Raw genomic sequence first — 23891 nt, 5'->3', positions numbered from 1 at the left:
CACCCATGTAGTTACTTTGTCAAAGGAGGAGATCAGGATTGTCTAACATTTTTTTCCCCCATAAATCCATGCTGGCTATTTGTGACCATCCTTTGCTCCTCCAGACGCTTGCAAATGGCCTTCCTTAGGATATGTTCCAGTAACTTCCCAGGTATTGAGGTGAGGCTAACCAGGCTGTAGTTCCCTGGGTCTTCCTTCTTACCTTTTTTAAAGCAGAGCACTACACTGGCCCTTTTCCAGTCCTCTAGTACCCAGCCCATCTCCCATGCCTTCATGAAGATCATAGCTAAGGGCTCTGTAATCTCCTCTGCCAGTTCCTTTAGGACCCTGGAATGAAGTTCATCTGGCTCTGCTGAGTTGAATTCATTCAGACCCAATAAAAGCCATCTGAGCACCTCTTTTATTATCTCCTCCCTCAGTTTGTCACCTTCCTTCTCCACATTATACCTATTAGGTGCCTGGTTGCAGTTTATTTTTTTTGTGAAGACAGAAGCAAAGTAGCTGTTGAGTAGCTTTTTCTTCTTTACATCTTCAGTTAGGAGTTCTCCCTGGCTTGTTAACAGAGGACCCACCAGCTTCCTTGGTTTTTCTCTTCTGGCCAACATACTTTTAAAACCTCTTATTGACCTTAACCTCCTTTGCCAAGTGCAGCTTATTCTTTATCTTTGCCTTCCTGATTTTTATATTGTTTTGCTTATGAGTTGATGCCACATTTTTAGGTTCAGTTTTCAGTGGGGGAAGGAAAGCTTTGTCTCTGAATGTAAGGCAATAACTACAAATAAAAATCCTTGAACTTACAAATCCTTGACCTTCTTGCACTTACAAAATCCCACAACATATCAAATAATTGAGGAAAGGATCCAAAGGGTTCACAGATTCATAGACTATAAGGCTGGAAGGGACCTTGGAAGATCATCAGGTTCAGCCCCCTGCACCAAGCAGGAAAGATAACTGGGCTCAGGTGACCCCAGCAAGATAACTGTCTGGTCTCCTCTTAAAGATTTCCAGGGTAGGCGATTGCACCACCTGTGGAGGGAGCTTATTCCACAGTCTGCACACCCTGACTGTGAAGAAGTTTTTCCTAATGTTGAGCTTAATCGATGTTCCAGGAGTTTGTGGCCATTACTCCTGGTTTTCCCCTCAGGTGCCCTGGTGAACAGCTGCTCACTGAGCCCTTGATGTACTCCCCTAGTGTAGCAATAAGCTGCTACTAGGTCCCCTCTCAGCCTTCTTTTGCTCAGGCTAAAGAGTCCCAGATCCCTCAGCCTTTCCTCATATGGCTTGCCTTTTAAGACTCTGATCATACAGGTGGCTCTTCTTTGGACTCTCTCAAGCTTGTCCACATCCTTGTTAAAGTGTAGTGCCCAGAACTGGATGCAGTACTCCAGCTGTGGTCTCACCGATGCTGAACAGAGTGGAAGAATCACCTCCTTGGTTTTGCTGGAGATGTATTGATTGATGCATGCTAGAGTATTATTTGTCCTACTAGCTACAGCATCGCACTACCAGCTCATATTCATACTGTGGTCTATTATTACCCCCAGGTCCCTTTCATTCATGATGCTAGTCAGTTTGGTGCTGCCAAGCCTGTAGGTGTGTTGGGGGTTGCTCGTCCCAAGGTGGAGCACTTGACATTCTCAATGGTGAACTTCATCAGGTTCCGATCCGCCCAATTTGCTAGCCTGTCTAGGTCTAACTGTAATTGCAGCCTATCTTCAAACATGACCACGCTTCCCCATAACTTGGTGTTGTCTGCAGACTTGGCCAGTGAGCTCTTCACTCCCACATCCAAATGGTTAATAAAGATGTTGAAAAGTACTGGACTGAGCAACGACCCCTGCAGGACACTGCTGCCCACTTCTCGCCAGGATGATGCAAATCTGTTCATACGACTTTCTGGGTCCTATCCTGCAGCCAGTTTCTCATCCACCGATCTTGGAGTTAAGCCCACAATCCTCCAATTTTCTCGCAAGGACATCATGGGATACTAGGTCAAAGGCCTTTTGGAAGTCAAGGTATACAACGTCAACCTGCTCTCTTGTGTCCAGGTGGCGAGTTACCTGGTCATAGGAGATGAGGTTGGTAAGGCAAGACCTGTCTGCAATGAAGCCAAGCTGGCCATCATTCATAATCTTACCTTCTGCAAGCTTATCGCAGATAGACTCATTGATGAACTTTTCTAAGATTTTCCCTAGGGTGGAAGTTAGGCTGACTGGCCTATAGTTACCCGGGTCTTCCCTCCTGCCCTTCTTGTGGATGGCCACAACAGTGGCCCTCTTCCAGTGCTCAGGGACTTCTCCAGAGTGCCACAAAGTTAAATGCACACACACACACACTTATATTTTTAAAGTATCCTCTGTACCAAATAAAATTTTGCCCAAGGCTCACTATATTGTCTTCGGCCTAAAAAATGTTAATATAGATCAGGACAAATATTTTTAGTTCAGTGAAAACTATTTACAGGCTTATAGAGGGTGACTTCATTATTAAATTATCAGATTTGAACTGTAGTCAGAGATTCAGACTTCATGTAACATGGGAGAGCCAAAACCTTGGATCCAAATAGCCTGGGTTCAAAATCTTCTAAGTTTTTGAGAGATGTGGGGAAAAAAGAAAGTGGGTGATTATATTTACACTACTGTGTCAACTCAGATTAGATCTCCCCTAAAAGTGTGAGAAAGTATATTCAGCTAATTTGTACTATGGAAGAATTAAACTCATTGTTGTCCTTTAAATATTTTAAAGCTAACCTTAGAGAATTTTAGTTTAGTGCTGAAAACTTCACAATCCCCAATAATTCCAAATAATAAATGCAAAATCCACTGTAAACCAAAAACCAACAAAACATTAAAAACCTTCTTTAACTTCTTTAAATATCCACCCTTCTAAACTGCTTCCAACTCTGCCTGGTTTCCTGTCAGTTCAGTAAATGGGCTCTTTCTGGGCTCTGTGGCCCCAATGATTATCTGTCGCATGGGCTGTCCCAAAATCTTCCACAGTCCCAGCTCCATGATGTGGACCCACAGGTCAGGAAGCCTCAATTTACCATTGGGCTTAGGGCTTCTGATCTCCAACTTTCAGGAAGGTGAACTACTGCCTGTCTTCCACTGCAGCAGAGATCAAGGAGTTGTCTGGTACTGCAGAGCAGTAGCCATCTGGGTCATCCAGTCATTGTGGCCCTTTCCCACATAAACTGATTCTGCAACCTTGCTGCCACCATACTAGAGCAAGCAACACTGTGCAGCAACCTTAAAGGACTAGACAATGTGGACTAGCCATATGCTCCACCCCACTTAACTGTGGTGCCCAGAGTCATCTGAGGACTAGATGATCCTGCACTGCACCCTTTTAAAAATATATATATTTTTAGCCTCACTGCTTTAAGTCTTAAAGGGTTCAAAAATAAAAGTTTGATCTGAGCCAATCCTATCTGAACTAAGTAAGAGGACTGTCATGTAAATTCTTAATTAAGAATAAAAGAGAAAAATAATCAAATTAGCAACAGCAGAAAACTAGTAGCATAACTAGGGTGGGGTGACTGGAGCAGCTGCCAGAAGTGCTGACTTGAGTGGAGGCAAAAAATAACTGCAGCTACTTCAGTCACACAATTACACCAGTAGCGCAACTGCAGCTGGAATTTGCCACTGTCCATAGGATGCAGCTGCCCCCGGCTTCTGGCTGTGTTGTTACATCTGTGTAGAAAACATAACATGGAAAAGAAAGAGATACAAAGGAATGCAAGGTGAGAAGAAAAAGGAGCCAAGACACTGAATATATACCTTGAGTTGGAAGAAAAGAAGAATGGGGTGAAGCTAGGATGAGGGGGAAGTTTTAACGAGAGGAAACAAAGTACCAAAAGTGTCATCCTGGATACATACTGTTCAGAAAGTTGACTGAAAATAGAGATATAAAACAGGACACAGCTATCTTATTCCTTTGCGCTGCAGGGAGTTGCCTTCAGGAAAGAAAAAGCATGTCTATTTTTTATCCCACTAACAGGCTTATCCTCAGGTTTGTCAATGTTGAATTGGGATTAACACAATCTACAATTTATTACATTGGAATAATGCATCATTATTTTATACCAGGTTGAGTAGCAGCACGAAGAGCATTTGGCAGACGATTAACTTTTCTCATTATTTCTTTCCAGGATTTATCCACCTGTAAAAACATCTTAGCTTCACCAGGTAGTTGCCTTTGAATATCAGGAGCACTAAAAATACTTTCTAAGTACAGCCAGTTTCTCTGACAATTCAGCCATTCTTCCTAGAAAGAAAGGGAAATTGAACAATTAGCCCTCCACCCTTCCAAAGCAGGTGTTCGCACATATCGACTGCTGACAGAGATGAATAAAACAAACAAAAAAAACCCATGCTACTAAAAGAGGCACCAATTAGTTTGGCCTGGCTCTGCAGCATCCATCTAGATCATGTGCTTCAGCTGGGCTTTTTGACACTTTTATCTAATAGCTGATTCAATCAGGCACATGAACAATCTAGGCACATGAACAAGTTAGCACAAGGTATGCTGGGGTCTGAATTTAAAGTGAACATCAAGTACTCCACTGCAACTCCCCTTACTCTTGCACATTCTTCCTCCACTTTCATGCCATAATGTGATTTTTTAAATTAGGAAGCGGAAGAAAAATAACCTACTGATTCTAAACATCAATCCTTCATAATATTTCAGATATTCAACTTCCTGAGACTTGATTCAGCAATGTATATTTTACCCCTAGCATCTGGCCAGTGTTGGTTTTACTGTTCCAATCTAAAAACCACACATTCCCACTTCCTTTGATTTCAATATCTCAATTTTTCCCAAATATTTATTCATCCACAAAACTAAAAAATATAGGTCTAAATCATCCCAGCCTTATATATTCATCCCCAAATTAGAAAATGTTCTTATATGCAGTATTGCAGGGCTGAAGCTTCCCTCTACCTCCAAAGTCTGATTTACCCATATGTGAAGGAGTGAGACAGAATGTACAGCATGGAGGGCTGGCAGGGCTGCAGCTCCAGCCCGGAAATGAAGGAAAATACCCACCCAATTTCCGGAGCAGCATCTCGCTCAGGATTAGCAGGGGGAGGCCGCTCAAAGGTATTTCTGGCCCCAGGGGCAGAGGGGCAGAGGGGGGTCAGTTCCCTGTAGGCCACAGGGAGAGAGGAGCAGCTGAGCGTCTTGGCAGGCAGAAACTGCAGAGCCTGCCTGAAGAACCCTGAGGGAGTGACCCTGAGGCAGGGGGACGCCTGGAAACAAGCAGCTAGTGGGAATCTCCAGAGCAGAGCTGCAGCTGAGGATCCAGAGCAAGGAGTTCACAAGGCCAGAGTGAATCCCTGGACTGGAGTTTTTCCAGCGGAGCATCCAGAGGAGGGTCCAAAGGGAAAAAATCTACAGTCACAGGTAGAGCCTTCCTGCATGGGGGAAGAGACTCCAAAAGACTGTGAATGCTCATAGGGGTGCAGGGCAGACTTGCACAGCAGAGAATGGACTAAGGGATTTGTTTTGGGGACATTGCCAGAGCCCGACAAGAAGGCTAAGAAGCAGCTGGAGAAGGGTTTCTGTGATTTCTTTTGTTGTCTTTTTTTTAAATTTTGTTTGAGCACAGGTCCCTGGAAGTGTGCGCCCAAACGGGTGCAGAGAAGGTTACAACAGGCAGCACTGCAACCTGGCTGTGGAAGAACATCGTAAATCACCATCTGGAGCGGTTAGGCTGAGGTAAAGGGGAGGTTTGGAGCCCCACAGAAGACATAGGGATCAAGACCAGGCAGGATCACTGTGGGCGTTGCCTCCCGGGAATATAAAGGTCATCAAAGTCATGGCAGGCGAGAAAGAAGTAACATCCACTTCCTGGCAGACCTGATGATCCAGAGCCAAGGTCTAACCTGTCACCACCTGTAGGCAGATGAGCACAGGGCAGTACTAGCAAGCCTTATAATACCTACAGATGTCACATTGGTGCATTGGCCAGGAAAGCAGAACCCACCCCAGGGGTAAAGATGGAGTTTGAACCATCAGTAGGAGGCACTGCAGGCACAGAGGTCATGCAACAGACTTTGGGCCTGGTTGTACAATTGTTGCAGCAGCAGCAGGCCAACACACAGATGGCAGTAGACGAGCAGCTGATAAAACAGCAGGAGTTAATGCAACGTCATCTGATAGATTTTCAAGCAGCAAAAATGACAATGGAAGATGACCCCGAAGCATTTTTGGAGAGTTTTGAAAGGGGTACCATGGCAGCAGGATTAAACCCATCAAAATGGGCGGCCAAATTAGGGGTGCTATTAGTAGGGCAGGCACAGGCGGCATACAGTACATGTTGAGAACAGACACACAGAACTATGAGGAGGTTAAGGAAGAAATCCTACACCATCTGGACATTACCCTTGAAAGATATAGGCAGATGTTCAGGGCACAGAAGAAGAAGGAGAAGACACCTAGGGCCCTGTTACAAAGATTAACAGACTTATTAAATAGGTGGCTAAAGCCAGTAGTTACATCCTTGGAGTAAGTAATTGATATGATCCTATTAGAACAGTTCCTTACCAATTTAGAGGAAGGTATGCAGAGGTGGGTCAAGTGCCATCGTCCCAAGACCTCTAGAGAGGCTCTGTGGTTGGCAGAGGATTTTGAGTGTGCACAGGGGGAAGGGGTTCTTGAAAAATTGGACAGGCCCAATTATAGTATAAGTGGGAAGATGGGAGAACGCCAGGGAGAGCGCAATAGTAAGGGACTCCCTCAGCCAATAGTGACAGGAGTCACCTGCTTCAGATGCGGAAAGAAAGGGCACATGGCTAGGGATTGTCCAAATAGAATCATAGAATCATAGAAGTAGGGTCGGAAGGGACCTTGTAGATCTTCAAGTCTGACCCTTGCCTGGGCAGGAGGAAAACTGGGCTCAAATGACCCCAGCCAGGTAGGCATCAAGCCTCTTCTTAAAGACCCCAGGGTAGGAGCCAGCACCACTTCCCTTGGAAGTTGGTTCCAGATCCTAACCGCCCTGACTGTGAAGTAGTTTTTGCAGATGTCTAATCTAAACCTACTCTCCAGCAACTTGTGGCTGTTATTCCTTGTTATCCCGGGGGGCGCTAGGGGAAACAAGGTCTCCCCCAAACCCTTCTGGTCCCCCCCAGTGAGTTTATAGATGGTCACCAGGTCCCCCCTCAGCCTTCTCTTGTGAAGGCTGAACAGGTTCATATCCCGTAGCCTCTCATTGTAGGGTCTGCCCTGCTGTCCCTGGATCATAACTAAATAGCCCACACCTATATAGTTCAGAAATATATATGTGGTGCAAGGGGAAGAATGAGTCCACAGTTGCACAGGAACAAACCTCAGTGGAAAAGATGGATTGTAGCCTGGGGAGAGTAGCAGAGGGACAACGACGAGCTAAGCCATCAGTGTTGGTGGAAGTGGCAGGGTGTGTGGTCCGGGCAATAACAGATACCAGATGTGATCAAACCTTGGTCTGAAAAGGGTTAGTACCTTTGAGTGAAAAGGCAAGGTTGACACCCATATGGATGGTATGCTTGCATGGGCGAGGCTACATGTACCCAAGGATGAAAGTATGGCTCATAATAAGAAGGGTCACGCGGGAATGGCCAGTGGGGATAGTTGATGATCTGTTGTACCCTATGACTGTGGGTCAGGACTGGCCAGAGATATATTAATTGTTGGCAAAGGATCAGGAACAAGCGGATCCTAGTGAGGGGCTGATAGGCCAGGAAAATGAAGAAGGGTCAGACAGTGAAGATGCTGACCTATGGGATATGAGTGCATTTGCTGGTGGGGCACAATTCCAGGAAGCGCAATGGGAGGAACTGGCATTCCAAGCTGTCTGGGAGTTGGAGATTGCTAAAAGGGACCAACAGATGATATGTCCAGAATTGTGCAACTAACTGCCACAGTGTGAGGTGAGAAAAGGCTTGTTGTATCGGCTTAAAAGGGGGTGGCAAGATGATGAAGTGTTAGCCCAGATTATGGTACCATGGGTTTATATACTGCCATGATTTATTGCGACTGGCCCATGCCTGCCCACTGGGAGGGCATCTGGGTAAAGAGAAAACTGTAGCCCTGGTGACACATAGCTTCTTTTGGCTGGGGTGTTACCAAGATGTAGAACAGTTTTGTAATCGATGCCCTGAATGCCAGAGGGTCAGCGTAAAGAAACCCCCTAGAGTGCCCTTGCAAGTTATACCCGCAATTTCTGAACCTTTCACTCGTGTAGCCCTGGATGTGATTGGCCCACTCCCCAAAAATGTGGGAGGGCACCAGTTTATATTAGTGCTGATTGATTATGTGACCAGGTATCCTGAGGCAGTGCCCCTAAGGGCAGTCACAAGTTCAAAAGTGGCAGAGGAATTGTTGAATTGGATTTCGAGGGTGGGACTGCCGCAGGAAATCATTACTGACCAGGGAACGAATTTTATGTCCCATGTGATGAGGGGATTGTGCCAGGTATTACGCATATGGCACCTGCATACAGCAATTTACCACCCCCAGACTAATGATCTGGTGGAGCATTTTAACGGGACATTAAAGGCCATGTTGAGGAGTTGCACCCAGGAGGACCCGAGACGGTGGGATATGTTGATCCTGCTGTTGCTGTTTGTGGTTAGAGAAGCGCCACAGGCATCGTTAGGGTATGCACCATTTGAGCTGATGTATGGGCATGCCCCGCGGAGCTTATTAGATGTAGTTCATGAAGAGTGGGAAAAGGAGGGGAATGAAGGACCAGCCACTTCTCAGTACATGATAAACCTCAGAGAATGACTTATGAAGGTGAACCAGGTGGAGGGTGATCACCTGAGGAAGGCTCAAATGAACCAGAAGCAGCAGTATGAAAAAGGGGCCAAGGAAAGAGAGTTTCAGGTGGGGCAGAGGGTATTGGTCCTGTTACCCAGTTCAACTAGCAAATTTCTGACTTGCTGGCAGGGGCCGTTCCAGATCATATGCCAGGTTGGTCCAGTAGATTACAAAGTATTATGGCCAGGACATCAAAGGGATAGGCAGATATTTCATGCTAACCTGCTGAAGTTGTGGCAGGAGCCAGAGGGATTGTTGGCCACCCCTATCCCAGAGAAAGAGGAGTTTGGAAGGGAGTTGGGAAACAAGGGGACAGACAGGTTCAACTTAGAAGCACTAGCTACAGGATCCAGTTTGACAGAGAGGAAACTAAGACAGATGAACCAGGTACTAGAGAAATTTGCCAATGTATTCAGTGAAATCCCAGGGAGAACGAGGGATGAAGTGCATGGAATTAAAACACCAAAAGAGGCTATTGTGCGGGAAAGGTGGAGGAGGATACCACACCACCATTATCAGGCAGTGAAGGAGGAAATAGGAAAGATGCTTCAACCGGGAATAATTAAGCCCTCTAGATGTCCGTGGAGAAGCCCTATAGTGACCGTCCCCAAAAAGGATGGGTCACTCTGCTTGTGTATAGATTTTCGTAAGCTCAATGCTATCACCCAGTTTGACGCGTTTCCCATGCCTCGGGTTGGGGAGTTGCTAGAAAGGATAGGGCAGTCTGAATTTATCTCCACTTTTGATCTAGCCAAAGGATATTGGCAGATCCCAGTAAGACCAGAAGATCAAGCTAAAACAGCATTCGGAATGCCATGGGGACTCTGAGTTTTATAGAATGCTCTTTGGCCTAAATGGTGCAGCGGCAACTTTTCAAAAGCTGATGGACTGGTTACTGTCCCCGTATCATGAATATGCTACTACTTATATTGATGATATAGTCATATATACCAAGACCTGGGGGCAACATCCAGCAGCGGTCCAAGCAGTTTTACAGGAGTTAAGGTGATCAGGATTGAGGGTAAACCTGAGGAAATGTACATTAGGACAGCGTAAGACAGATTATTTGGGTTTTCACGTAGGGCAAGGACAAATCAAACCCTTAGTAGATAAGGTGGAGGTTATTAAAAGTTATCAGGTCCCTTGAACCAAAAGACAAATGAGAGGTTTTCTCAGCTTAGCTGGGTATTATCAATGATTCATACTGAGATTTGCAGAATTAGCAATCCCACTTACCAACATGATCAAGGGGAAGGGGAATGGCCTAATACGGTGGACAGAGCTACAACAGCAAGCCTTTGAGGCAGTCAAGCAGGCTTTATGTTAGGATGTTATACTACACACCCCGGATTTTGCACTGTCCTTTATCCTTCAGGTAGATGCGTCAGGACAGGTGCTAGGGGCTGTGCTCTCCAAGGGGATTGAGGGGCAGGAAAGACCGATAGCCTATGCCAGTAGGAGATTAAACGACCATGAAAGAAGGTAAGTGGCAGTAGAAAGAGAAAGTGAAATGGGGTGTGGAATACTTTTGGTACTACCTGTTGGGGCAGGAATTCACAGTTATAACAGATTACGCACCAGTGAAATGGCTGAAATCCTCCAAGCAGACAATGCCCGTATAACAAGGTGGGCCTTGGCGTTGCAGCCATTTCAGCTTACGGTTGAATATCGACCAAGTAAAGACAATGTTGTGGCTGATTTCCTTTCTTGTTGCCACTCAAGTGAGTCTCTCGAAACACAGCATGCATCAAGAAAGCAGGTGATGGTCCAAGAAGAAAACCCCCCATATGAACAAAGAAGAGCGCCTGACGGCGTCTTAGGAAGGGGACATGTGAAGGAGTGAGACAGAACATACAGCATGGAGGGCTGGCAGGGCTGCAGCTCCAGCCCGGAAATGAAGGAAAATACCCACCCAATTTCCGGAGCAGCATCTCGCTCAGGATTGGCGAAGGGAGGCTGCTCAAAGGTATTTCCAGCCCCGGAGAGGGGCAGAGGGGGGTCAGTTCCCTGCAGGCTGCAGGGAGAGAGGAGCAGCTGAGCATCTTGGCAGGTAGAAACTGCAGAGCGTGCCTGAAGAACCCTGAGGGAGTGACCCTGAGGCAAGCGGAGGCCTACAAACAAGCAGCTAGTGGGAATCTCTGGAGCAGAGCTGCAGCTGAGGATCCAGAGCAAGGGAGTTCGCAAGGCCAGAGTGAATCTCTGGACTGGAGTTTTTCCAGCGGAGGATCCAGAGGAGGGTCCGAAGGGAAAAAATCTACAGTCACAGGTAGAGCCTTCTTGCACAGGGGGGGAGACCCCGAAAGACTGTGAACATTCATAGGGGTGCAGGGCAGGCTCACATAGCAGAGAATGGACTAAGGGATTTGTTTTGGGGACATTGCCAGAGCCCGATAAAAAGGCTGAGAAACAGGCGGGGGGGTGGGAGGGTTCTGTGATTTCTTTTGTTGTCTTTTTTTAAAATTTTGTTTGAGCACAGGCAAGACCTGCCCAAACGAGGCACTAGGACACCCTGGGATGCAGAGAAGCTTACAACAGGCAGCACTGCAACCTAGCTGAGGAAGAACATCGTAAAACACCATCTGGAGAGGTTAGGCTGGGGTAAAGGGGAGGTTTGGAGCCTCACAGAAGACACAGGGGTCAAGACCAGGCAGGATCACCGTGGGCGTTGCCTCCCGGGAATATAAAGGTCATCAAAGTTGTGGTAGTCGAGAAAAACGTAAGATCCACTTCCTGGGAGACCTGGTGATCCAGAGCCAAGGTATGCCAGGCAGACGAGCACTAGCAAGCCCTATAATACCTACAGACGTCACACCATACCACAACTAATCAATTTCAGTGACATGCATACAACCCAGAATACTTCCCAGCAACACACATCTGGTGGGAAATAGCATATATCAAACTTTCCGGGCCAACTTCGCTCTCCATTGCCATAACAGGCCATCATCTTCCCTACTCTCCAAGATGCTTAGTCCTTGTGTCTACCCCTTGCAGCTAAACCTGCCCACTTCTCCTGAGAGCCAGAAAAGACCTGGTATCATAAACTGTAGGGCTGGCAAGTCAGTCAATTGACTGGTCAAATATTGTCAATTGGCCAGTCAATCAAATGCGTATTTTTGACCAGTCAAATATTATAGCAATTTTACAAAAAAACCCTAAATTTTTTGTAGTTTTCTTGACAGAAATATGATGTTTTGATTGTTTTTTGACATATTCGTAATGGAAAACTTGTGTTTTTTCTGTATATTGTTTGGACCTATTGGCAATTTTTTAGAATTTTTGAGTGATATTTGACCAGTCAATTACCCAACCCTAATAAATTGTGAACACTCTCACTATGGATTTTAGGGTTAATCTGTGCTCACAGCCAACATATGCTGCCTGTTTCTGGAAGCCATATACTTCCCACCTAAGTAACAATTTTATGGTGAAATTGAAACAAATATAAAAATGTCTTGCACTCAAAAGCTTGTCTAATGTTATTCAATTATAGTTGGTCCAATAAAAGATACCCCTCTGGGAAATCCTTGCCTCAAACAAATATAAGTTCACCATTATTTGAATTGCTTGTGAAAATCATTGACGCAATATAAATGATTTCCCCTATGACCATAAAACGAATGAAGTCACAATAAAACACACATCATTTCTATCCATGTTGTTTGCAAACTGCTTAATCTGTAGTGGGGTGAGGATGCTCAGTTGATGCTACAGCAAAGCAGCACCTTTTAAAATAAAAATCACAGCAAAGAGTTGGAGCACCTCAGCTTCCCTGTGAGGCTTTTTTTACTGCAGCTCTATCCCCAACTAGTTTGCAAGATGTCATCTTTGCAGGTTCATAAGGAACCTAACCATGTACAGTAACCTGGCATGACCTTCTTTTTTCAACTAATTTTACTAGATCTTCTTTGAGCTATTTGAACATATTTGGCATTTTAAATAGGCTGGTACTCCACTATGACACTCTTAAAGAGACTCATGCTAAGCCCTCCAAATTATTTTGTAGTTTATTACTCACCAGAGTTTGACTGAATAAGGACAACTGTTTTTGCCATTCATCTACCCGTGCTTTGAGAGGACCCATGTATCTTGAGGAGGCGATAGTTGCTACGGTAATAGTGCTGTCATCAAGCAAGACCTCAAATAAGAAGTAAACAGCCTGTCAGTTATTGTCTAGGGCAGGGCTGTCCAACTAGTAGCCTATAGTCTACATCCAGCCTGGAGGGGTTAACCAACAACCCCCAAGCTCCCAGTCCAGGTCCCGCTCCTCCCATCACTATCCTGCAACTGCCACATGGATCTCCAGGCTCCCCTACCCTCCTCTAGCTTCTGCAGTAGACAGGAGGTCACCTGCTGTGCGGCACCACAGGGGGAGGGCCACATGGTACAATGCAACCTGGGGAAAAATAAAGCACGGTGTAGCAGAGGACACCTACCCCTGCTGCTTCAAGTGAGAGAGTGCAGCCCACAGATAGCTTGCTGCAGGGCAGTCACTCTGTTGCCAGGGGAGGCTGGCAGCAGTTAAAAGGAGGTAAAGCAGCAGGCCAGAGCAATAATTAATCAGGGTGGAAAAGGAAACCCTTGAGCCTAGCCTTGAAGACTAGTGGCCCTGACTGTGAAGGAGGAAGGAACTGCAAGATTCCTCCTTGAGGTAAGTACAGTTGAGTTGAGCTGTTTCTAGCATGACAGGCCATTTGGGATGGTTGGGAAGCCAGTCAGGGCACCTGCAATGCACTCTGTGATAGGAGAAACTAAGACCCAGGGAAAGAGCCCTACAAGGGTCTGGGACCCAAGGGGGCTGCATGGGGTTGATGCCACATAGATCAAGGGAGAAGTGAAGGCCCAAATAAAAAGCCCTACCACCATCTGTCACATAGGCTGTTGTGTGGGGCTAAAGATGAGTGGAGTGCAGGAAACGCTAAGACCCAGGAAAAGAAAGAGCCCTGCCAGGGTCTGGAAGCCAGGCAGCTCTCCGGGGCTAAAGCTGAAGAGAGGAGAGAGAGACAGAGGCAGGGCCTGGGATCCAGCATTAAAGGGAAAGTGTGTCCTGGACCCAGTGTGCCAGGGAGACTGAAGGCAAAGAGGGCGGGAGGGGGAGGGGGCATACCCATCTAGGGTCTGGGCCCCAGAGGGACTGCAGGGAAGGGAGTCATGCTCTGCAAGTGCCAGGGGCCCAACAAACAGAGAGCTTCTTAATGTGGTCAAAGCCTAGAGGGCCACAATTAGAGCCCATAGGGCCATGTTTGATATTGGTAGAGCCTAGGGACACTTGCTAGGTATAGGGGGTAGACCAAAGGACCTGGGACACATGACCCAGAGGCAAAGCTGGCAAGGCCAGAGACAAAAAGGGAAGTGAGGCAGGGCCAGGGAGCCCATAGGTGGGGGGAAAGCTAGAAGCATAACAAGGAAATGGGGATCTGGGCCAGGAGGAGGCCACTCAGCAATGAGCAAGAAAGAAGGAAGCACCAAGGGTTTACTCTGGTCTTGGAGGGCAGCCTGCCATATCTTATCTAGATATCAAGGGTGGCAGACGAACGTAGGGCAGTGGCCGAGAGACCAACAGTGCAGGACAGGAATTAGAATGTCCTCTAGTATAGGGGTTGGCAACTACTTTGGCTAGAGGGCCGCTTAATAAGTTTTCGTGAGCTGTTGAGGGCTGTAAGGGAAGCCCCACTCTTTGACAGGTGCCCCACCCCCTGATCACCATCTTGGGACCAGAAGTCCAGCACCTAACCCCTGACTTTGCCCTGAAACTCCCTCCCCTTGCCCCCAGGAGTAGTCCTTTTGGGAGGGGGGGGGTGGAGGGGTGCCATCTTGGAACCAGAAAATAACCAAACCATATACTAAAAATCAAACACCTACTATAACATAGTTTAATTTTATTTCAAAATATATTTTGGCCTGATTTATATGTGTGTGTGTGTGTGTGCATAGTGTATATAGAGGTGATTGCAAAATAGATCAAAATAAAGTCTGACTTTTGTATACTGTGTGGGAGGGGTGTATGCAGTGTGTGGAGGGGAGTGTGTGGGGTATGTGGACATGGTGAGATGTGGGTGTGTGTGGGGTTTGTTGAGGGATGTGGGGGGCATGAGGGGTGTAGGGGTGTGTGTGGGTATGCTGGGGTTTGCGGTGTAGGGCCTGCTCCCCACACATCCTCCTCCATAGTGCAGCAGCAGCATGCCCTTGGGACATTCATGACCCATGTGAGATGGAGCCCCCTGGCAGCACACAGTTCTGGCCAAGTCCTGGAAGCTGAATGTGGTGGCAGGAAGCAGGGCCAGGCTGCCAGCTCCTGGGATTCTGCCGGAGCTATGCACTGCTGTGGGGAGCCCCACACAATGGAGCTGGCAGCTTAGCCCCGCTCCCTGCACCCTGGGTGGCAGGAAGCAGGGCCCAACTAGCCAGGAGTCACTACACATGGCTCCATGCCACTCCCAGAAAGTCCTGGGACCTGCACATGGGGGCATGGAGCAGGGCCAGGCCACCACTGCCTCCATCATGAGCAGCTCCCAGATGAGTCCCAAGAGCTGCATGTGAGCCACGGGGAGTCCCATGGGCCTGGGCCCCATGCTCCCACCAACCTGGGCTCTATGCTCCTACCACCCTGCCTTGCCCCCAATGTGGGTTGCACACTCCTGCCCAGCTGCAGCTTCCCCACCCCCCCCACCTGCTGCTGCTTCCCTATCTGCTGCCTAGAGTGCTCCAGCAGGGACAGGAGGAAGAGCTGATGGAGGCAAGGGGAGCCAAGAAGGTCCCCAGGTGCCTGCAACAGCTGCAGCCCTGCCTGAAAAATGTGCCCATTAACCAGGGCTAGGGCCCTCCTGCAGGTGAGGGGGGGGAGTGCAGTGTGCTGCCCAGGTGGGAGTGCATCAAGGGCAGCTGTGAGCCAAGCCAGATACACTTAATTGGTGGGTACCCACCCACGGGCCCGATGAAATTGCCTGGCAAGCTGGTCTGGCCCATGGGCCCTATTTTGCCTGCCCCTGCTCAAAAGGGTGCCATGGCTGTCATCTGGAGGCATTTCCGGTCACACAGGGGGCTGGAGGGGGAGGAGGGAAGCTACACAGTGACATGCAGTAGGGAGGAGTACATAGCACAATATAGTATGCAGCCGAAGTGGTATGTCGCCTAGGGGGTTGCACCTCTTACACAGCATGTAGCTGGGCAGGCCTGTGGCCCCCAAGCCCTAACAACCTTGATAGTGGAAACATGAGGCTGTGCTGTTCTCAATACATATTGTTTATTGCCTAAACTGAATTCAAGTTTGGCTAAGTTAAGCAAGTTTTATAATAAGTTTTCTAAATCACAGGAAGTTTGGTTCTGATCTTTCAAACAGCCTTGCACAGGTGGGCCCCAACCACCTGTGTCAGTCCTAAGCAAATGTTTACCTGTGTGTAGCCAGCTGCAAAACAGTGGCACATTACACATCTTGGGTCTAATGTTTAACATTAGGCAAAACCCGCATCATGTGTACATTAACAGAAATTACATACCATGATGCAAGGCTCTTCAACTTTGGCACTACATGTGCTGCTGGCATGTGACCTTGAGCCACACACTGCATGGGCTACACACTGTGTGGGTAGCTGGCAGAGTACAACCCCCACTGAAATACATAGTAGGCTACACAGGCAGTGCATGGACCTACCATAAGGCCATCCAGGCCCACAGGTTGCACATTAACTGCTTGGGGGGCACCAGTTGTTACAACAAGGCTGTCCAGATATTGCAGTGGTAACCAACAGAGCTGAATGTCTATATAAACTGCAAACTATTTTTTATCTTGAAAACAGATTGTTATCAAATGGCTAAAAAATGTGAATTTAAAATTTGTCATGTGATGGGGTAATATTTCACCAACAAAAAAACACTACTAGACATTTCCCAGGATCTTATAAATGTAACAATTGCTGCTAGTGTCCTCACCCAACTTTTAAGTAGCAAGAGTTACTTACTTGCAGGTCATCTGTGCCACCAAGGATGAAAACGTCTTTAGAATCACGATGTGGAAGAACAATGAATTCAGTAGTTTTCCAAGCATCTTCCACCTCATTGAAAATAATTATAAACCTTGTAAATCTACTTACAATAATAAATATTAGACTTTCCAAATTAAATGAAATGTAAATGATCTAATTTTGATTAATGAAAAGTAGACTTTTATGTAAACAGATATGGCCAAATGGCTGTTATTTTATGGTGTTTCATATCTGTTAGAATTATAGAATCATAGAAAGTGAGGGTTGGAAAGGACCTCAGGAGGTCATCTACTCCAACCCCCTGCTCAAAGCAGGACTATCTCCAACTAGATCATCCCAGCCAGGGCTTTGCCAAGCCAAGCTTTATAAACCTCCAAGGATGGAGATTCCACCACCTCTCTAGGTAATCTGTTCCAGTGCATTACCACCCTCCTAGTGAGAAAGCTTTTCCTAATATCCAAATTAAACTTCCCTTGCTGCAGCTTGAGACCATTGCTCCTTGTTCTGTCTCTTGTTGGGAGAGAGAAGGAAAAAAATCACTTCTGACTTTGTCCTTTTCCTTTGAACATGCATGCATCAAGTTTTTCTCTTCTCATTATGAACAGAGCTATAATAAACATGACTTGTGTTTTGTCTGCTTACAATCATGTTAAGTTTCATAGAGCTGTTACATGCTAAAACATGGCATCAGCACAAACTTACTGATACTCATTACATCAGAAGAGACAGAAAAACCACGTTCTCTTCTGTGAGTCCAACATTTTCTGCCAAAGAAAGTTACATGGACAGTGCAGCTTCAGGATGAGTTCTTGTATTAGTAAACCCTTCTTGAACATGTCCCATGGAAGAGCATGGGGCAATATAACAGATATTGCACTTCTGCTTTATATTTAGTTCAAATAAAAACTTCTACTTATTATTAACATGGTACTTAAATTCTGTGAACTGTAATTGCGAGAGAAATATTTTTTCTTAATAGTCAATATAATGGTTAAGGTTTAGAGCATGTTGTGTGAACCCCCCCCCCCCCCCCCCCCCCCAGTAATTTGTTCATACAAGTTACCTTCTTGAGCATTGTTTCTAAAGAAGCTTCTCCAGATGCTTGCCCAGAAACATCCTGAATTTCCTGAGCAAAGTCAAATATACTGAGTTCAACAAGTCTTGCCAAAGATAATGGATTTTCCAGATCAAAAAGCGTTGCATTAACTACTTGCTCCAGAAGTGTCCAGTGTCTTGGTTTCAAAAAGGGGTTTCTTAGGTCTGTGATGACTGGGACCTGAAAAAGCAAACCAGAATATTACCTTTTTCTCCTATTAAGTTTATTAAGCTTATCTTACAAACTTAGACTTCTCTCAAACTATGCCTTTTAAATAGAGTTCATGACTAGAAGTGGTCACAATTTAGATTTCAACCTTTTCATCTTGTTTTTAGAATAAATGATTTTTTTCCCCAATTCCTTTTTGTTTGTTTGAAATGTTTCGACTTTCAGGGGAAAAAATCCCCATTGCTTTTTCCAATTTGCCTCTGAAGGAATAACAGAAAACAAAACAATCTTTGAAGACCATTTAAAATTCACTTGTATGTTTCAATTTCATGTTTTTGGAACGTAGTTTTAAATTCACATCTTACCTTGTCTTTCATGTTTTCTACCTTCTCTTTGAGTCGTGGCACTATATTATTAGGTGGTAAACCTTTTTCCAACTGATTTACAAATTTGGCATATTTAGAAACTTGAGAATTCAGGAGTTCTGGATCCAGGCTATCAAACTTACACTGTAGAAACCAAGCACAGAAAATACCCTTAATGATTGATACAAGAAAAGAATTTGCCACCTCAACTCACTTTGAACAGTATGTTACTCCAGAAAATAAATGTGACAGTGATGATCTAGGCGACTGATCCTACAATCCACATGCACTCAACCCTTCTATTTTTTATGCCATATGTATCAGTCATTTATAGAAATGGATTGTGTATCTTTCAGGGCTTCATGATTGTATATTCTAAAGCAAGGGTCAGCATCCTTTTTCAAGCTGCACCCCTGCCAGAGCCACACAGCTAGGAACTGATGCCTGTGCTGCCACCACTTCTCCCAGCTCCTCACTTCCCTGACACTGTGCAAGTGCAGCTTCCAGCCAGGAAGGAGCTGTGCTGGGGCCAGGCAGCTGGAAGCTGTTCCCATTCCACTGCCACTGTCACTACCGCTTCTCTCTACCTCCTCACCCCCTTCCATCCTTCTCCCTCCTGAAGGCTGGGCTGGGTAAGGGTGTCAGGGTGACGGTGGGGAGAAATGGCAGCAGCATCAAAACAGCTTCAAGCTCCTTGCCCTGATACAGCTCTCCTCTGTCTGGAAGCTGCATCACATTCTTGGGGAGGGGAAAAGAAGAGGTACAGTGAAGCAGCAGTGGCAGTGGCACAGGCACAACTTCTGGGTTCCTGCTTCCCTCCAGCTGGAGGCTGAGTCCCATGACGTAGCCTTGAGGAAGGGGGAGGGCAGGAGGGAGAGAAGCAGTAGGGGCATGGGCACAGCTCCCACATCTCCGGCCATAGTGCAACTTCTTGCTGCTCAGCCCTATTGCAGAAGCAGGCACAAGCAAAGTCCTGCAGCTCCACAGGCTGGATCCAGTGGCTCTACAGGCCACATTCAACCCACAAGCCATACTTTGCCAACCTCTGTTATAAAGCAAAGCACTACTTTACAGACACAAGAAGCTTTGTAGACCTTTATAAACCAGCCTGCAGAGCCAAATGGGCTGGGCACCCCTGCTATAAAACACTATTGAAAGAAGATCCGATATGAACTGCTGACTTGTACAAATTAGCAAAGAGATAGACAATGGTTTGACACAAAGGAAAGCTGGCACCTTCAGGATTACAACCTTCCACTGTCAAGAATCCCAGGTTTTCTTAAACAATTGAACAATACAAATTAGACACACACAAAGATTTCAACGTAATTCAAATCCAACGCTGTCTTCATTATTTACCAGGTACCTAACCAATCCTGAACTTGATCTGGTACAAAAAGGCATTTTATGACTAAATAACTACAAGTAAGCAACCCATTATACCAACTATCCCACAAGGTTGTATGAGATGTAGCATCTCTCTCAAGCACATTATAACAACCCTTGAGCAGGACACTGGCCGCATCTACATGAGATGCTGAATGCACAGTAACCCAAGTTACTGTGCAGTAGCACCAATAAATGCCTTTTTTGTGACGCTACTACACAATAGCCTAATACTACTGTGCAGTAGGGTCATGTCACTGTTTTTGCCACACAACGCTACTGTACAGTAGTATCAGGCTACTGTGCAGTCAGCATCTCCTGTAGATGCAGCCACTAACCACCACAGCCCACCTGCTTTACCTGTGGCAGGTTAGAGTGCTATACCTTGCAGTTGTGACAGGGTTGATTGTGTAGTTTTAGTAATAGGTTAGAATGGGATTTGTATGGGGTGGTCTGGATACAGATGATCCTGCTTGAGGCAGGAGGCTGGACTAGATGACCCCTGGAGACTCTGTCCAGCCCTATTTTCTATGATTCAACATGTACCTCAGCAGTTTAATTCTGCTTTGCTCTGCTAGAAAAAAGCTCCCAGTTAATAAAGTATGGCACCTAGATACACAATAGGAAATGCACTTCAGTGCTTTGTAGGATGGCAACACTTGGTCCAAATTTGACATGAACAAGCAATAAGAGTCAAAAGCAGTGAGGGAGATAAAAATTACAAAGTACTAATATTTAGAAGTTGTTCAGAATACATAACTTAGCATAAAATCATCTTCATTTCCCCTTCAGTTATTTTTACTGACAAAACCCAAGGTTGCTACATACATAACTGTAAATCCTGATGACAGATTCACAAAGATTAGGTCAAAGCATTTAAAATGTTGAATTTTTCGGACTGATGAAGCTGTATTGTGTCATGGAGAATGTCTCTCTCAGCTGGCAATGAAAAAGGAGCTGACATAGAAGCACTAAGGGTGTGCTTCCACATTTCAGTTAGTACCTGCTAACTTTAAGGAATGTTAAAGGTAGCATGCAATGGGAGCAGTGGCATGTTCAGGGATAATATCCTCTGTAACATGCATAGCTCTGAGCTGCTGCCAGAGGGCTGCAGAGCAGGCATGTAGCTAGGAGCTGACAAATCTGTTACTTGCCTGCTCAGCTTGCTGGCTCTAGCACTAACACCCCCTCTTGTCCTGCAGAGCATCCCCCCAGCACAATGCAGGCACATGCATGCACGTGCACGCACACATGTAAACACCCCATCCCCAGACTTGTTCTTGGCTGCTGACAAGCAGCACAGGGAGGGCAGGGAGGCAGCAGTGGGGGAGTGGCTGTCCCTGATTGCACAGGGCAGAACAGAGCCCAATCAAGAGCACTCAATGAACCCTGCCATTGCCGCTGGACAGCAGCCAGAGGTACACACCCCCACCTCCATGCGTGTCGTGCTATGCTGTGAGTGTGTGCATCATGTTGTGCTGTGAACACGTGTTGTGCTTTGTATGTTGTGCTGTGCTGTGGGTATAGCTCCCCATCTCAGTAGTAGGGCAGCTCCCTTCCTCCCTCCCCCTCCCACTCTCCCTGCATTCAGACAGATTCCTTCCTCACTCACCAGCGGGTGCTCCACTGTCTCAGCTGTGACTGGATGGGAGAAGGGCACTGGAGTCCAGGAAGACAGCTAGTACACCTGGAAGCTACTTGGGATACTAGAGGACTGCGAACTGGTTATTTGATCTCCCTTGACCAATTAGAAGTTGGGAAAAGTTGAGCTGGATAGCACAGCTCAAAGAAAATCCTCACTTCAAATGACATAACTTTAAGATGCCTAGAGAGCACTTAGCACTTGTAGGGAGCATGGATCTGTGAATATGTGATCCTTCACATTTGAAGAGTCCTTAACAAGGCTTAATTGTACTTCTAATCTTGCCCTTTTCTAGTTGTCCAATGGAAAAATCACTGTTGCAGGAGGTTGTTGCTGGATAGAAGAGGCTGAATAATTTTATGAACAAATTGGTATTAGCAGCTTTGTTTGCTGAGACACAAATAACCAACACTCAGGCTGTGGAGTGTCTTCTTGACCACAGCAAGCTGCACTTACTATATATTTTAGATGGAACAGAACAAGAGAGAATAAAGAAAAGTTACCTAAGACCAATTGCCTACGATGGACCAGTGTTATATATTTTTTTCTGTTTGCCTTTTGCAGTTTGTGTGACACAGAGGGTGTGACCCCACAAGCGGAAACATTCATTCCCCAGAGATAAATATCAGTGGCACATATTCATGCCACTACTGGATGTCCCCAGAGAACACTCCTGCACACATGTTCTGGCACATAGCAAGTTGCTCCAGGTGCGGTAGGGGAGGCTGAGGCCAGCATCTGGGGTTCTGGGGCCCTCCCGGGGCTGCAGCAGTGGCGATCTAGGTGCATGGAGTCTGGCCGGCAACAGGAATATAGCTCTGGCCGGCCAGGTTCCAGTTTCGAGCAGCGCATACCATTGCCACGTGCGCCACTCTGCTTTTTTCTGGCATTGGGTTTTTGCGACACTGGGATCTCCCAGTGTCAAAAAAACCCGACACACTGCATATTAGCAGTGTGGCAACTGCCTGTATGTGTGATGCATGTGGTTTGCGGCGCCACAAGCCACATGTGCACACTCATCTGGCTGCACTCAGAAGGGTCAATTAGCCTTGACTAATGACCTGCTATTGTCAGAATAAATCTTACTTTATCTGCACAAATCCTACCATATCATTTAGATTTTACAATGTTCATTAAATAGAACAGAAAAATCTGAGAAGCGTTTCCTGGAAGAATTTACGTAACTCTTTGATCAGTTGCATGGTAACCTTTTACTACTCAAGAGATATTAAAGCCTAGAGTGCTCTTTTTGAAATATAAAAGATACCTATAGTGTTTTGCATATTATATACAACAGAATTATACACTATAAACTTTACTATAGATAACTTTATAGCTGTTCATTTAGAAATCAGTGCATTTATTCTACCTCCATCCATTCTGTGTGGAGTATTTCCCATTGAGAAAGAGAATCCCAAAGCAACTCTTTGAGTTTCAGTTCTGCACAAACTTCTTCCAAAGCATCAAATTTTGCAACTTCTACCTTTGAAGAGAAATTTTAAAACAAGTTATTTTCTAATACAACCAACTCTAAAACAACAAAACTCACAATATTAAAACTCCCCAATTTACATCTGACAGATTATGAAGTTAACATTGAGGAGGAAAATGGAATATCACCTTTTTACACTGACGGTTTTAGTACCAAATAATTGGTTTTATAAGGCAATTTCTAAATACACTTTTGCAAAAGATACTGAGTCATTGAGAACTCTGTCAGATGTCTTGACTCTTTTTTACCTACAGCTTCTACTAAATACTGCATCTTGCTGAATAATTTCTAGACTGTTCTGTGAAAAGCTGTCTAGGAATGGAGACTTCATTAAAACAACTCTTTCCATTTAAATAAAGGTAGAAGTATTCTCTCCGTGTAACAGCTTATAATACCTGCACTTGACGAGCTTATATGATGCAAATACTTGATTGCTTAACTACTCATGTGTTCATATGGCATTCTGTTCAATTAAGCCCTTATTTACCACTTAGGTAGAACCCAAAGGTGCTGTTAAATTAGCAGCCAGAAAAATTGGTAAGGGGTACACCGATTAAAATTTTCTTGACCGATACCCATAGTCAATTATTAACCAACCATACCATCCAATACCAATCTGATAACCGACGCTTAGTAATAAAGCTAGTCAAACAAGCTTTAGTTCAAGGACCCCCCACCACCATATCTACGAGTAGGGATGCCGATACAGAAAACACAGTGGCACTTTAATTGGAGCGGCTCTTGGAGCTGCTCTAATTAAAGTGCCGCCCCCCAACTCCTGATCAGAGCACATGCAAGAGTGTCCCATGCCACGTGCAGCCCCTACCCTTCACCCCAAGGCTCAGGGCACCTGCCTGAGCCTGAGGCTGCCCAGGACTAGGCTATCTCTGGGCATTTTAATTAGACTGGCTCTTGGAGCCAGTCTAATTAAAGCACCACTCCTCCCCCCCCTCCC

General features: G+C 45.8%; 1 protein-coding gene across 2 annotated transcripts in view; it reads right to left on the bottom strand.

The window, feature by feature from the left end:
• DNAH6 (dynein axonemal heavy chain 6) overlaps positions 1 to 23891 on the bottom strand; it is a 289163-nt gene that overhangs the window by 211660 nt on the left and 53612 nt on the right. For both annotated transcript variants that reach the window (XM_059724560.1, XM_059724561.1), the window contains exons 17-22: positions 22814 to 22927; positions 18417 to 18560; positions 17851 to 18063; positions 16764 to 16856; positions 12824 to 12943; positions 4086 to 4266 (exon numbers count right to left, since the gene is read on the bottom strand). In XM_059724560.1, coding sequence (XP_059580543.1) covers positions 4086 to 4266; positions 12824 to 12943; positions 16764 to 16856; positions 17851 to 18063; positions 18417 to 18560; positions 22814 to 22927 — 865 coding nt within the window. The remainder of the gene's footprint in view (positions 1 to 4085; positions 4267 to 12823; positions 12944 to 16763; positions 16857 to 17850; positions 18064 to 18416; positions 18561 to 22813; positions 22928 to 23891) is intronic.

The sequence above is a fragment of the Alligator mississippiensis genome, chromosome 3 (assembly GCF_030867095.1).
Source record: "Alligator mississippiensis isolate rAllMis1 chromosome 3, rAllMis1, whole genome shotgun sequence".
NCBI lineage: Eukaryota > Metazoa > Chordata > Crocodylia > Alligatoridae > Alligator > Alligator mississippiensis.
This window is presented reverse-complemented; position numbering and strand designations above follow the sequence as displayed.